Source organism: Lithobates pipiens, unplaced genomic scaffold, assembly GCF_037356315.1.
Source record: "Lithobates pipiens isolate NorthernLeopardFrog02 unplaced genomic scaffold, aLitPip1_a1.2 Scaffold_8, whole genome shotgun sequence".
NCBI classification, from domain to species: domain Eukaryota; kingdom Metazoa; phylum Chordata; class Amphibia; order Anura; family Ranidae; genus Lithobates; species Lithobates pipiens.
The window spans coordinates 65,489,793-65,505,525 of record NW_027507903.1 but is presented as its reverse complement, the minus strand read 5'-3'; the positions used below and the strand labels follow the sequence as shown (position 1 = coordinate 65,505,525).

The 15,733-nt window shown below is 43.1% G+C and overlaps 1 protein-coding gene across 1 annotated transcript in view; it reads right to left on the bottom strand.

The window, feature by feature from the left end:
- The window catches only part of SECISBP2L (SECIS binding protein 2 like), a 91,476-nt gene that overhangs the window by 51,281 nt on the left and 24,462 nt on the right, over nt 1-15,733 (bottom strand). Inside the window, exon 2 of the mRNA XM_077469092.1 lies at nt 2,666-2,844. Within this exon, the coding sequence (XP_077325218.1) occupies nt 2,666-2,844 (179 nt within the window). The remainder of the gene's footprint in view (nt 1-2,665; nt 2,845-15,733) is intronic.

Here is a 15,733-nt window from a genome sequence, read left to right as displayed (position 1 = left end):
AGCACTATAACAACCAGGCTACTAGGAATCTTAGGATACACAAAGTAGGGCCATTACTTTGTCTCTTTCTTTATCAGCTTTTTTTTGTTTTTTATCCATTAAAGTGGAACAGAACTAGTAAGCTACTGTGGGCTGAAATTTACCAGCAAAAGATCACTGTAGCCGCAATGATCTATTGCTGCTGGGAGACACTGGACAAAACTGCTACAGTTTGTTCCAGGCTCTGTACTCAGAGGAAGGGCCATGAAGTCACATCACTTTCAAATGTAAAAAAAGTGGAAGCATTGTGTTTATTTTGATCTCCTCCTGGCAGAGTAAGCCTCAATTTGCACCTAGTAAAATATTGTTAGTAGAACAGGAAAACGAGAAGAAACCTCTTTAACAGAACATCAGACAGCAGTAAACACCTTCCCCACCATATACAAAACTAAGAACATACAATTTAAAGACCAAATCACAATTCATTTTTCTGTATTTATCGCCTGAATAGAAGAGAGTAAAATCAGCAAAAAAAATAAATAAGAACATGCAATGCAATAATGTCTACAACACAATACAGGTTACAAACTCAAGTCTTAGTTATACAACATAACCCTTTTATGTAAAAAAGGGAAGATATTTTATTCATGTTGGACAGTAAGAAGAAAAAAAAAGTTTACGGCATCCTGCAAATGTGCCTACTAGAAGCTCCAGTTGCCATTTCTCACCACTGGAAATAAGCTACTCCTCCTCGCATTGTCAAATGGGCACAGATCCTAAATGAAGCCAACCATGGAGGTCTCAGGAATTACCAGGCCCATTGTTCATTGGCTGCCGCTACAGTCAATCACAGCTAGTGAGGAGGGAGCGCAGGGTGGCCAAACCACGCTCTGTCCATCTATGAACACATGGGGGTGAGCTCTGGAGTGAGCATGCAGGCGTGCCCCCATAGCAAGTGGCTTGCTATCGGGGCACTCAGCGGAGGGAGGAGCCAGGAGTGTTGTTGGTGGACCTCAGAAGAAAGGGATTGGGGCTGCTCTTTGCAAAACCATTACACAGAGCAGGTAGGTATGACATGTTTACATATATATACATATACACACACACATTATATATATATATATATATATATATATATATATATATATATATATATATATATATATATATATACATACATATACATACATATACATACACACACACACACACACACACACACACACACACACACACACACACAGTAACAAGTTGTAAAAGCCATGTCATGGAGGGAAAGGAGACATTAGAAAAATAGTCCTACAGGGATACACGTTGTACACCCGTGTAGCTCTAAATCTGATGAGGCTGACAATAAAATGATTGCAAAGATTTTATATTTATATTATATATATATATATATATATATATATAATATAAAATCTTTGCAATCATTTTATTGTCAGCCTCATCAGATTTAGAGCTACACGGGTGTACAACGTGTATCCCTGTAGGACTATTTTTCTAATGTCTCCTTTCCCTCCATGACATGGCTTTTACATCTTGTTACTGTAAGCAGGTTTTCTTGCACAGTGTGGCAAGATCCATGTTATTTTTGTGTCCACATATGAGCATTAGGAATCCAGATTAAACATATACATACTAATTTATACTAATTCAAAGAAGAGGGAGAAAATTGTAATTTTGGATTAATGATCTGGGTGGAGCAAAATAAAATAATGTGTACATCTAAATTTAGATATTATTATTATGCACGATTTATATAGCGCCAACAGTTTTCTCAGCACTTAACAATATACAGGGAGACAGTACAATTGCCATACAGCTAAATACAGAAGGATTTCTAAACAAAGGGCCAGTCTGCTTTCCTTCCGACTTTAGGGTGGCCAGACTATGGCCATTGGGAGTAGAAAATGTCCAGGTGTCCAGTGGGAATAAGCGATAACGTATCTTGTGTCAGTGGGAGGACTAGTGCCCCATTTTTAGGGTCAATGGAAGGAATTGTGTCCTTTTGATGGTGTCAGCAATAAAAATGATTCCCTGTTGTTGGTGTCAGTGGATGGAATAGTGCCCCAAGGGTCGGATAAAGCCAAGCAAAGGGTCACATCCTGCCCCAGGGCCGCCATTTGGAGACCCCTAATCTAAAGTATTCTTAATGGTAAATGAGGCAAGCCAAGCATCAGAAATGTGAAACATGCTAAATTATTAAACACTAATCAGCGTGATGCTTGACTTATCTGTCCTGGGGAGGAAAAAAAAAAAGTCATGTGATTATTCTCACTAAATCACATGTATTCCCTTTCCGCTTGGAGTTAATCCATCCCTTCCTTTAGTGTACACAATCCCATCCACTGTTGGAAAATACTGTGACAGACTTTCCTCTAAATATGGCACCAGAATTAAGCAACGACTAAAGGAAGAGATGGAGCTTGACCTTCAATATACACTTTATTCATGTTACTATGACTAAGCAAATACAACTGACTGTAAACTAAAAAAAGCATTAATATAATCTCTGCTCAATCCAGAAAGCAAAGTTCACACATCGTCAACTCCCAGATACAGTACTTCAGGTGACATAGGAAGGCAAGATAAACAAGTCCCAGGTCCATATTTCCATCTGCTGAAATCAGAACACAAAGCATTTGAATTTACTTTATGAACTAAATGAAGGCATGTAAATTACCTATTGGACTGGTTCTCTTGAACAAATGGGTAACAGGTTATAAGATAGCTTGGAATAGGTGTGGGTTCAAGTCCACCGACGCTTCCACCATCGCCCGATAAAGACATTGGAATTGTAAGGGCTTCTGTCCCCTTCTTCTGAGGGATGAATGGCTCAACTTCAGCAGATAGTTTTCCATTCTACAAAAACAAGAGCATTTAGATTACATTTTTATACAGAAAAAGATCTTGAGCGTAGATGGAGATCTAGATATTTTATGCACACACACGGTATGTAGAAATAAAATACCCTTGTTCTTTTTTTTTTAATGTGATTACAAGACCTCAGTTTTCAGCTGCTTAAAGTAGGGGTAAGCTCCCTTTGTTGATCTTGACCTATAATAAGGCTTACCTATAGGTACAGTAAATATCTCAGAAATGTGCATTGTTTAGGACAGGGATATGCAATTAGCGGACCTCCAGCTGTTGCAAAACTACAAGTCCCATCATCCCTCTGCCTTTGGGTGTCATGGTTGTGGCTGTAAGAGTCTTGCTATGCCTCATGGGACTCGTAGTTCTGCAGCAGCTGGAGGTCCGCTAATTGCATATACCTGGTTTAGGAGATATTTACTTCAGAAGCGGCCAGTGACATCCCACACGCATGCGTACTGGGCTCTGAATGCACTGTGCTGTTCTGACTCACACACACACGCACGCACGCACGCACACACGCACACACACACGCACGCACACACGACGTCATTGCGGCTCAGCCATTCATATGGCCAAAGCCTATGAACCCAAACAGAAGACCGGGTGAAGGTGGAAGCACCTACAGTGGTAACAGCGCGCCACGGGGGGGCTTAATTTTCAGGTAAGTCTGTCATAATATTCTATGTGGTGCATATTGGCTTATTATGACCTAAACTGCCCAAGTCCCAATTTTTTATTTTTTGCTGCCGTTTACTACCTGCTTACAGAGCAGGTGGTGGAGTCTGCAGGGGGTATGTCAGCAGGAGTCAGAGACACAGCAGTACACTGATTTTCCCAGTGAACAGCTGTGTAGGGGGCATTTCAGCAGAAGCCTGATCACTGGAGTATAAGCAAGGTTTGCACCCAAATAGAATGCAAAGAAAAAAAATAATATGTTTTTATTTTATTTTAAATACACTAGGGGGCAATCAAGGGGTTAAATGTGTTCCCTAGGTGTGTTCTAACTGTAGTGGGGATGGGCTACCTAGGACATGACAGTTCGCCGTTACTGATGACTGGGAACAGAAGATCTTTGATATCTTACTAGGCGGAACGGTGAATTGCATTGTTTACATAGGCAGTTCCCCCTTGTGCCTCTGTACACCACAATCGAGGGTCGCTGGCGGACACCTACAGTGGTTTGCGCAGGAGAGCTGACCTACCGCAGTATAATCATGGCGGCTGGAGGTTAATATAGACCGCATCCTTTTAACTGTGAGCATCTATGTGTATAATATACACACGCACATACATTATATACATACACACACAAATAGATATATATATATATAGATATATATATAGATATATATATATATATATATATATATATATATATATATATATATATATATATATATATATATATATATATATATATATATATATATATATATATATATATATATATATATACACACACACACACACACACACACATATACATATATATATAAAGCACACACTTCAATCAAAAAATAAATACTTTCAGATCTCCATCTTTTTCAATTTTGTTATGTTGCAGTCCAATACATTCATTTTTTTTCCTCAATGTACAGTAGTACCCCATAATAATGACAACGGGAAAACCGAATTTTAGAATCGTATGAATCTATTAAAAATGAAATATCACATTTGCATAAGTATTCAGACCCTTTGGTTGCAACACAAAGGTGCCTCCCATTTCTCTAGATCATGCCGAGATGTTGCTACACCTTAATTGGAGTCCACCTGTGGTAAATGTAATTTCATTGGAAATGGATTTGGAAAGGCACACGTCTTTGTAAAAGGCCCCAGAGTGGATAATGCATGCTGTATCAGAACAAAAGCCAAGAGGTCAAAAGGAAGTGCCTGGAGAGCTCAGGAGACAGTTTTATTGCACGGCACAGATCTAGGGAGGGCTACAAAACAATGATTTCTGCTGCACTGAAGATTCTGAAGATCACAGTGGCCTCCATAATTCTCAAATGGAATAAGTTTGGCACAGCCAGGACACTTCCAAGAGCTGGTCAACTGGCCAAACTGAGTGATCGGAAGAGAAGGGCCTTAGTAATAGGTGACCAAGAACCCTGATGGTCACTCTGACTGAGCTTCAGTGATCCTGTATGGAGATGGGACAAAGGTTCCAGAAGGTCAACCATCACTGCAGCCCTCCACCAATCTGGAGCTAGACAGAAGCCTCTCCTTGGTGCAAAACACATAAAAAAGTGCTTGTAAACCGCTGGATGCTTTTTTATTCTTCCCTGCAAGGCAAAAGCATATTGTGCTAGTATGCATTGTATACTAGCACAAAATGTGAAACTTACCTGAAAATGAAGCCTTCCGGCGATGCCATCGCTAGAGGCAGCTTCCATCTTCACCCGTCTTTCTTCCAGGTTCGCAGACTCGGGCTCGGTTACTGGCCGGAGCTGCGATGATGGTCATAGCACAGGCGGCCGCTCCTTCAACACGCCTGCACCAATGGCTGCATGTAATGTAAATATCTTCTAAACGTTGCATGTTTAGGAGTGATTTACACTACCTATAGATAAGCCCGATTATAGGCTTACCTATAAGTAAAATTCAAAGATGGAATTTACTTCCTCTTGAAAGCCTGCTTGGAGTTTGCACAGAAAGGACTTTCAGATTGTGAGGAACAAGATTCTCTAGTCTGATGAAACCAAGATTGAACCGTTTGGCCTCAATTCTAAACTAAGTCTGGAGGAAACCAGGAAACTCATTACCTGCCCAATACCATCCCAACAGTGAAGCATGGTGGTGGCATCATTCTGCGGGGGTGTATATCAGCAGCATAGATTGGGAAGACTGGTCAGGGTTAAGGTGAAAGATGAAAGATGAATGGAGCAAAGCCCACAGATATTCTAAAATAAACCTGTTACAAAGCGCTCCGGTCCTCAAACTGGGCCGAAGGTGCACCTTCCAACATGACAACCATCCCAAGCACACAGCCAAGACAACACAAGAGTGGCTTAGGGACAACTCTGAATGGCCTAGAGTGGCCCAGCCAGAGCCCTGACTGAACATCTCTGGAGAGACCTGAAAATGGCTGTCCACCGACAACCCCCATCCAACCTGACTGACCTTGAGAGGATTTGCCAAGAAGAATGTCGGAAAATCCCCCAATCCAGGTTTGCCAAGCTTATGGCGTCATACCTAAAAAGACTTTAATAAATGCACAGACATTCCTAAGATTCTGTTGTCACTTTGTCATTATGAGGTACTGAGTGTAGATGGATGATAAAAAAAAAAAAAAAAAAAACTTTTTTATAATAATCGTGTCCTTTCCCCTGTGTGGCTGGATGCCGAGTGAGGAAAAAATGCCCCCGCTCCACACCTCTGGATGACGGAAGTGACATCAAAACGTCACTTTCACACAATGATCTTAAAGTAGAAATTTTTTAATTTTTTTTTTTTTGCAAAAAGAAAAGAAGACATTATTTTATGTTTTATTGCATTTAAAGTGGTTGTAAACCCTTACAAACCACTTTGACCTACAGGTAAGCCTAGATTAAGGCTTACCTGTAGGTCCAAGCAATATCTCCTATCCCTTATGGTTTAGGAGATATTTGCCCGAAAACGGGCACCGCTGTCTACGGCGCATGCGCCGTATACAGCGACGCGCAGGCGCACTGAGCGCGGCATTTCCAAGAATGGAGCTGCCGTGCGTGTCGACTCCCGTGACATCATCGCCGAATGACAGCGGCGGAGCTGCGAGACCCCACCAACAAGATGGATGCGGCGGACTACAGGGGACAGCGGAGACTTCGCTGGCTCCTGTGTCAGGTAAGTGACACATAATGGGCTACTATGCGATGTATAGTAGTCCATTATGCTTTGCCTTTACAGGGAATGTAAGAGGAAGTAAACTCATCAGGGTTTACTTCCTCTTTAAGTGTAAACGTGAGAGACTAGGTCTTTTTGACCCCAGATCTAATTTAAGAGGCCCCATTATGCTTTTTTTCCATTACAAGGGATGTTTGTAGTCCTTGTAATAGGAATGAAAGTGACCCAAATTTTTATTTTTTTTTAAAAGGCCAAAGCACGCGCAGAAGCAAACGCAAGTCACGCCAGCATATGAAAACGGTGTTCAAACCACACATGTGAGGTATCGCCGCTCGCTAGAGCGAGAGCAATAATTCTAGCACTAGACCCAACTCAAAACTGGTAACTTGTAGACATTTTAAACGTGGTCTATGGAGATTCCACGAGCGGGCGCAATAATGAAGCCTGACATGTTGGATATCACTTTACTCGGTGTAACATTATCTTTCACAATATAGCTCTACCCTGGTGTATAGAATATAAAGCACAATGTATAGAGTGGTGTGATGGGTAGTACAATGAAGTTTGAAGCAGTTCTGCAAAAAATGTATATATATATATATATATATATATATATATATATATATATATATATAAATAAATAAAATCACAGTTGAAAAAAAAAATGCGGTCTATATTAACCTCTTGCCGACCAGCCGCCATCATTATACTGCTTCAGCTCTCCTGCACAAACCGCTGTACTCCAATGATCAGGCTTCTGCTGAAACGCCCCCTACACAGCTCTTCACTGGGAAAGTCAGTGTACTGCTGTGTCTCTGCCTCCTGCTGACATACCCCCTGCAGACTCCACCACCTGCTCTGTAAGCAGGTAGTAAACGGCAGCAAAAAAATAAAATAAAATCTCCTAATTTTATTTAATTTTTTTTTGTGTGTGCTTTGCGGTGTTAATACTCGTTTACAGAAGAGCATACTCAGCACATTACCTAGAATTGCTGTGTCAGCAATATTCTGCATGCAGCATACTTTCCCCATTGGCTCTGAATGGTCATTTGAGTTCAGTGACAAAGTTGATGGAATCAATGAAAACTGAAATGAGGAATATTTTTTCAAGTGAAAAATTAGAAAAGCAGTAAGTCCTCAATTGCAGATCATACGCCCTGAAAAAGCCCCTCTGAATTCCAGAACTGCTGGGAGGAAATCATGGTATAAAGAATAAATAAATAAAAAAAAAAAGTCAATAAAGGCTGCACATTGCACATGTGCTTATGCGTTCTACTAGTCAGAATATTATTCTGAATAATTATTATTATTCTGGCCACTGGAATGTATTTACATGCATACATTTTTATGGGTGTAGCGTTTAGTTTAGTTTTTTTAGTTTTTTTAAGAGCAGAAAAAAAAAAAAAAAAAAAAACCACACTAAAAAAGGAAAACTTCATCCAGCATCACACACATTGGCTCTCTTCTTGGTGGGGGGGTAGAGGAATGACAGGTACCCTCTCTTCCCCACTTCTGGTCAGATTTCTGCAGTGATTCGAGAGGAGGTTTGGCCTCCTCCTTCCACCGCAGCCTTCTGGGACACACCACAGGTCCCAGAAGACTGCGGGACCAAATCGTAAAGCACAGCGTGACTCGAGCATGCGTAGTTGAAAGCCTGGCTTCACTGCCAGTTTCCCTTGGTGAAGATGCCAGCCTATGCAGCCAAAGCCAACTGAGGAATTGGCTTGGGTGAGGACAACACTGGATTCAGGGACAGGTAAGTGTCCTTATATTAAAAAAGGCCTCTATAGGATTTGTAGCTGCTCACTTTTTTTGGTAGGGAGCCCGGAGCTCCTCCAACTACTTGATGCCCGCGCTATAGCTGAAAGACGGCTGCAGCGCCGGCCTTAATTGCCAGGAGGGCGTCCCTGGACATCCTCCTGAGCAAGTGCAGTCTGTGATCACAGAGGCTGAGACTCGGCTGATCACAGATCTGAGTAAGGGGTCGATTCCTATTAGATTGTAAGCTCGTCTGAGCAGGGCCCTCTTAATCCTCTTGTATTTTATTGTATTGTAACTGTATTGTCTCCGGTTTATATTGTAAAGCGCTGCGCTGGCGCTATATAAATCCTGAATAATAATAGTAGTAATAATCTTGGCCCCTTACCACGTGATCAGCTGTCAGCCAATGACAGCTGATCACGTGATCTAAACAGAAGCTCAGTAATCAGCATTTTATTTTCCCTCACACCATCAGCATGTGGGGGGGAAAAAGAAAAAAAAGCTGATCACCGACTTCTGTCAGAGGTACATCGGTCCCTCACTCAGAAAGCCGCAGCTGTGCCCACCAGTGTCAGCTGCCTGTGTCCACTGTGCCACCTACCAGTACCCACAGTGCTACATACCAGTGCCCACAATGCCACCAATCACCTGCCAGTGCCACCCATCAGTGCCCTTTAGTGCCAACTATCAGTGCCTATCACTGCCCATCAGTGCACATCGGTGAAAGAGAAAAAATTACCCGTTTTCAAAATTTTATAACAAACTATGAAACTGTTTTTTTTTTTCTTTTTCACAATTTTTTTTGGTCCTTTTTGTTTTATTTAGCAAAAAATAAAAAACCCAGCAGCAATTAAATACTACCAAAAGAAAGCTCTATCTGTGAAAAAAAATTATAAAAATTTCATTTGGGTAAACTGTAGCATTAACGATCAATTGTCATTCAAAGAGTGACAGAGCTGAAAGCTAAAAATTGGTCTGGGCAGGAAGGGGGTTTAAGTGCCCAGTAAGGAAGTGGTTAAGCTCCTCTGAAGAACATGCCTTTGGTCAGTTTATTATACTGCCTGTAAATACTCCTCTCCTAATACACCTGTAAATGCCTATGTGTGTATAGACATATGGGCTTTCATAGAGGGGCTTTTACAAGCTGAAAAGTAAAACACTCAGTGCCTGTATAAAGCAACCTCCATGAGCACGAGATCTTAAACCGTTATTAAGTACAAAACCTAAAATGTATTACATTGCATCTTGCCAATCAGATGTGGTGGCTGCATTTGTTTTCTTTTCTTCAGCCCCCCCCCCCCCCCCCCATTTTTCACTTGGTGATCTGGCCAGTAACACCCCTCTTGTATTAGGCTCCTTCCACACTTGTGTGACCTGAAAGTCACGTGATTTTTCCGCAACTTGAAGCAATGTCTGTGTAATGTTGAGGTCTATAGACCTCAAGTCGCATCAAAGTCAGACCAAAGTAGTGCATGGACTACTTTGAAGTAGCACAGATATGAATGGTACTCATTGGAAATCATGGGGTACAACTTGTCATGTGACTTTGCAGTCCCAAGTTACAGGACAAGTCACACAAGTGTGACAGGAGCCTTAATGACTCTGAAGGAATGGAAACAGGAGGCACAGCAGACAGCACCATGGTCAGTCTTGGGGGGAGGGAGTATAGTATTAAATGGTATTAGCAGATTTAGATACACTAACAAATTGAAGCCAAGCTCCAGCACACAATTTATAAATCAGTTACAGCACATGTGTCCCCACCCCCCCCCCTTTGGGATAAAGATTTTGCAGTAATAAATAAAATCTTGTCATATTAAATTACTCCTGCCAGAATAAGGCTTACCCATAGGTAGTGGAAATATTTCCTGCATGTGCACCGTTTAGGAGATATTTCACCTTTAGTCCGCCGAAAATTCCAACGGCGCATGCGCGGGGAAGAAACAAAACCAAGTGCCGTTTCTTCCCTAGCCGGTGCCATTAATCGTGGCTCCTGTGCACATGTGCAGGAGTGACGTCACGTGGCTCCGGCGAATCACGGAGTGCGCAGCCCGGAAAGGAAGAGGGACCAGAAGATGGACGCTGCCCACACAGGGGACATCACTGGATTCTTTTGCAGGTAAGTGGCACCTAATGGGCTCGTATGCGATGCATACTAGCCCATTATGCTTTTCATTTGCAGGCTTTGCAGCGAGTAAAAGAGGATGTAAAACCCATCAGAGTTTACTTCCTCTTTAAAAGAGAAGTATGGTTTTTTTTTTGCAGATTGATACTTAGCTAGATGGATGCAGCATCAGACCAATGCTGCATCTGTCCCCCGTCTCTGCACTGAGAAACGAGCCAGCGAACACCGCTGATGGATCGGTTCTCTCACTTACTCCAGCAGAGAGCGATAGACTGTCAGTCAGCATCTCTCCTGCTCTGATCCTCCACACTCATTGGAGCGCTGAGCTGTGGAGGGGTGGGGAGCGGCTGTCTCAGCAGCTCACAGAGAGGCTAAGACAGCCATCAGTCCAGGCACCTGGCGGATTCAGACTTCCTAAGTCGGGATGATGCGCTGCCTCAATTGATCCTGGTGATGGCAGCAGAGAGCGGACTTCAGACCACTTGCCACTGAAAACGAGTCACAGGAACGCAAAATGAATTGCACTTCTGTGACCCATAGGAGAAGCCCAGCCTAGACTTCTCCTTTAATATAAAAGGATAAAATTGATCTGTGCAATAATCAAATACTGAAAAAAGGCAAAAAAAAAAAAAAAAGTCCATAAAGTGCTCCAAAAAAGTGCAGAAAGGTAGATGGACACAATGGGGTTGATTTACTAAAACTAGAGATTGCAAAATCTGGTGGAGCTCTGCATAGAAATCAATCAGCTTCGTTTGTTATTTTGTCAAAGCTTAAGTGAACAAGCTGAAGTGAGAAGCTGATTGGCTACCATGATGGCACAGCTGCACCAGATTCTGCACTCTTGCGTTTTAGTAAATCAACCCCAATATGTTTACCTGGAGCTCCTGTTCATACAAAGATAAACCAGCGCCGCTTACCAGAACGGTTAGATCTCAAATTCTAAAGATCATACACGCTCACACCAGAAACGGCCAACAGGGGACGCTCTTCCTCGGGCTGATCATGGAGAAAGATCTCATACAGCAGGCTGTCTAGTGACATGGAAATCTCAGAGACACAAAAACCACCTTCTCCAGGTAATCTCCAGCATCGTGGCATCTCATAGGATGGAAGGAAGAAGCTTCATGGTGTAGTAATTCCAAAGATTTTATTTAAAATAGAATATAGCACGTGCATCCAAAATCACGGTACAAAGTGTAAATCACACAGCCACAGCTCAAGGCAGCAGGCTGATACGCGATGACATCAAGGCTTGCTGCTCCACCCAACGCGTTTCTCCATACAAGGCATCGTCTGGGACCCGAGCCATTCTCTGTCACCTGTTTCTGGTTTGAGCGTGTATGATCTCTAGAATTTGAGATCCAACAGTTTTAGAAGACCTGAAATAAGGGGAAGCTCTGCTGATTTTATCATACAATCATGTGCAAGCTAAAATGCTGTTTTTTTTATTTTCCTTGCATGTCCCCCTCGGATCTACAGCGACTTTACTTCCAAGTGCACTTGTACTACAAAGTGGATTTGCCTCCAGTAAATAAACCCCATTGTGTCCATCTACCTTTCTGCACTTTTTAGAGCACACTTCAATTTCATATGACAGATGAATTCTATTTTATGCTTTCGTCTCCATGCTGCACAGCAATCAGGTCATTTTGAATGACAGGTGACACAGGGAAAACCCCACACCGATCATGTAAACATATTCTAGGAATGATTTCACACAAAGTCCATTTACATTACCTCTTCTTGTTCTATCAGATATCTAAACCAAACATTACATCAGTCATTTTCCACTCCTTTCAAGCAAAGAGATTCGCAGCCCTATGAATTCACATCCAACTTATTTCATACAACGTTCTCACAGGAACAAGTGACACGTTTGGTAGATTTACCAACTATCCCTATTCTGGTGACAATTACCATAAGGGAAAAAAAAAAAAAAAAAAAAAAAAAGATAGAAAAGGCTATTTTTTCCCCCAATTCCGTTGAGGAAGGGTTATAACCCCTGTCGTGTATGTATATAAAAGTGAGTACACCCCTCACATTTTTGTAAATATTTTATATCTTTTCATGTGACAACACTGAAGAAATGACACTTTGCTACAATGTAAAGTAGTGAGTGTACAGCTTGTATAACAGTGTAAATTTGCTGTCCCCTCAAAATAACTCAACACACAGCCATTAATGTCTAAACCGCTGGCAACAAAAGTGAGTACACCCCTAAGTGAAAACGTCCAAATTGGGCCCAATTTTCCCTCCCCAATTTCATGTGACTCGTTAGGGCCGGTTCACACTGCGGGCGATGCGAGGCGACACGACTTGCCTCGCCGCGATCTGACAAGTCGCCCCCGTTCTGTACAATGGAACCGTTCTGAGAGGAGCGACTCGAGTCGCTCCGACTCAGAAAAAAGGTTCCTGTACTACTTTTGGGCGACCTCGGGGCGACTTGCATTGACTTCTATACAGAAGTCATTTGCAAGTCGCCGCTGAGGTCGCGGCAGGTCGCGGCGAGGCAAGTCGGTGTCGCCTCGCATCGCCCGCAGTGTGAACCGGCCCTTAGTGTTACAAGGTCTCAGGTGTGAATAAGGAGCAGGTGTGTTAAATTTGGTGTTATCGCTCTCACTCTCTCATACTGGTCACTGGAAGTTCAACATGGCCCCTCATGGGAAAGAACTGGCAAAGGATCTGGAAAAAAAAAAACGAAGCAGTTGAGTGCTCAGCATCATATCCAGAGGTTGTCTTTGGGAAATAGGAGCATGAGTGCTGCCAGCATTGCTGCAGAGGTTGAACGGGGGGGGGGGGGGGGGTGGGAGGTCAGCCTGTCATTGCTCAGACCATACGCCGCACACTGCATGAAATTGGTCTGCGTAGCTGCTGCCCCTCTTCTAAAGATTATGCACAAGAAAGCCCACAGTTTGCTTTAGACAAGCAGACTAAGGACATGGATTACTGGAACCATGTTCTGTGGTCTGATGAGACAAAGATAGATAACACTTTTTAGTTCAGATGGTGTCAAGCGTGTGTCTTGCCTACAGTCAAGTATGATGATGGGAGTGTCATTGTCTGGGGCTGCATGAGTGCTGCCGGCACAGGGGAGCTACAGTTCATTGTGGGAACCATCAATACCAACATGTACTGTGACACACTGAAGCAGAGCATGATCCCCAACCTTCGGATACTGGGCCGCAGGGTAGTATTCCAACATGATAACGACCCCAAACACACCTCAAAAACGACCACTGACTTGCTAAAGAAGCTGAGGGTAAAGGTGATGGACTGGCCAAGCATGTCTTCAGAACTAAACCCTGTTGAGCATCTGTGGGGCATCCTCAAATGGAAGGTAGAGGAGCACAAGGTCTCCAACATCCACCAGCTCTGTGATGTCATCATGGAGGAGTGGAAGAGGACTCCAGTGGCAACCTGTGAAGCTCTGGTGAACTCCATGCCCAAGAGGGTTAAAGTGTTACGAAACCCAGTAATAATGAAAAACATTAATCCACCCCCACCCCCACAGCTTATAAATCTTCTGTTTACATTAAACTATTGCACCTATATACCTTTTTGAATTGAGTTTCTTCAGTGCTGAGAGGTCAGGAAGGTGGAGATTTTCAGCCTGTATCCACACCCACATGCGTGATGTCAACATCATGTGACCCGGCTAACTGAGAACAGGAAACAGTTCTCTCCAGCATAAAAACACACAACTGAGCATGTGCAGGTTGAGGTTGGCTACCTTGCCTGTTCTTTCCAAGGTAGACATTGCAGGAGGGGATGGATTCTTGCATACAGGATAAAACAGCCTTTTTACACAATGCAGAGGATTAATCCCTAAAGTGGTTATAGCAAGCATGCTATTCTGCATACATAGACAGATTTTACTGTTGTGGGTTTAGTAACTCTTGAAAGGCAGTGCTGGAAAATAATGGCAGCCATACAAAATATTGACACTTTGGGCCCAATTTGGACATTTTCACTTAGGGGTGTACTCACTTTTGTTGCCAGCGGTTTAGACATTAATGGCTGTGTGTTGAGTTACTTTGAGGTGACAGCAAATTTACACTGTTATACAAGCTGTACACTCACTACTTTACATTGTAGAAAAGTGTAATTTCTTCAGAGTCCATTCACACAGGGCCAACTTTGGATCCGACGTCAAGTCGCCCCAAATTGCCTCAAGTTGCGCTACATGAAAAAAAAATCCAAAGTAAATGGATTCGTCTTAATGCACACTACGCCAATCGCTTCGACTTCAGAAAAAGTTCCTGTACTACTTCCATCCGACTTCTAGGTGACTTATACCCATAGAATTCAATTGAATTCACCTCCACGTCGGATCTCCATCTATATTGAATTGAAAAGTCGCCTCTCCAATAATAAAAACCGGCATGGGTTCCCCTCCAGGGGCAGACCAGGCCCTTAGGTCTGGTATAGACTTTAAGGGGAACCCCTACGCTGAAAAAACGGCATGGGGTCCCCCCAAAATCCATACCAGACCCCTATCCAAGCACGCAGCCCGGCCGGTCAGGAAAGGGGGTGGAGACGAGCGCCAACATGGGGGGGTGGGTGCTTTGGGGAAGGGGACGGCCTGTGGCCCCCCACCCCAAAGCACCTTGTCCCCATGCGGATGAGGACAAGGGCCTCTTCCTGACAACCCTGGCCGTTGGTTGTCGGGGTCTGCGGGTGGGGGGGGAATTATCGGAATCCAGGAGCCCTCTTTAATAAGGGGGCCCCCAGATCCCAGCCCCCCACACTATGTGAACAAGTATGGGGTACATTGTACTCCTACCCATTCACCTGAGGGGAAAAAAAAATGTGTCAAAAAAAAAACAAACACACACACACACACGCGACAGGTTTTTAAAGTCGACCGCTGAAGTATTTCATCCTGTCCCTTCAACAGATGTTGCTCAAGTTCAGTTGAGCAGGGACGGCCACACACACACACACATCAAAATTTCAATCTATGGCCAGCTTTACATCACCAAGAGGAAAGGATTTTTCCCTCGAATTTATTGATTTTTTGAGAGAGAGAGAGAGAGAGAGAGATTTTAACTGCTTCAGCCCTGGAAGATTTTACCCCCTTCCTGAGCAGAGCACTTTTTGCGATTCTGCACTGTGTCGCTTTAAATGACATTTGCACGATCGTGCGACATTGCACCCAAACAAAATTGA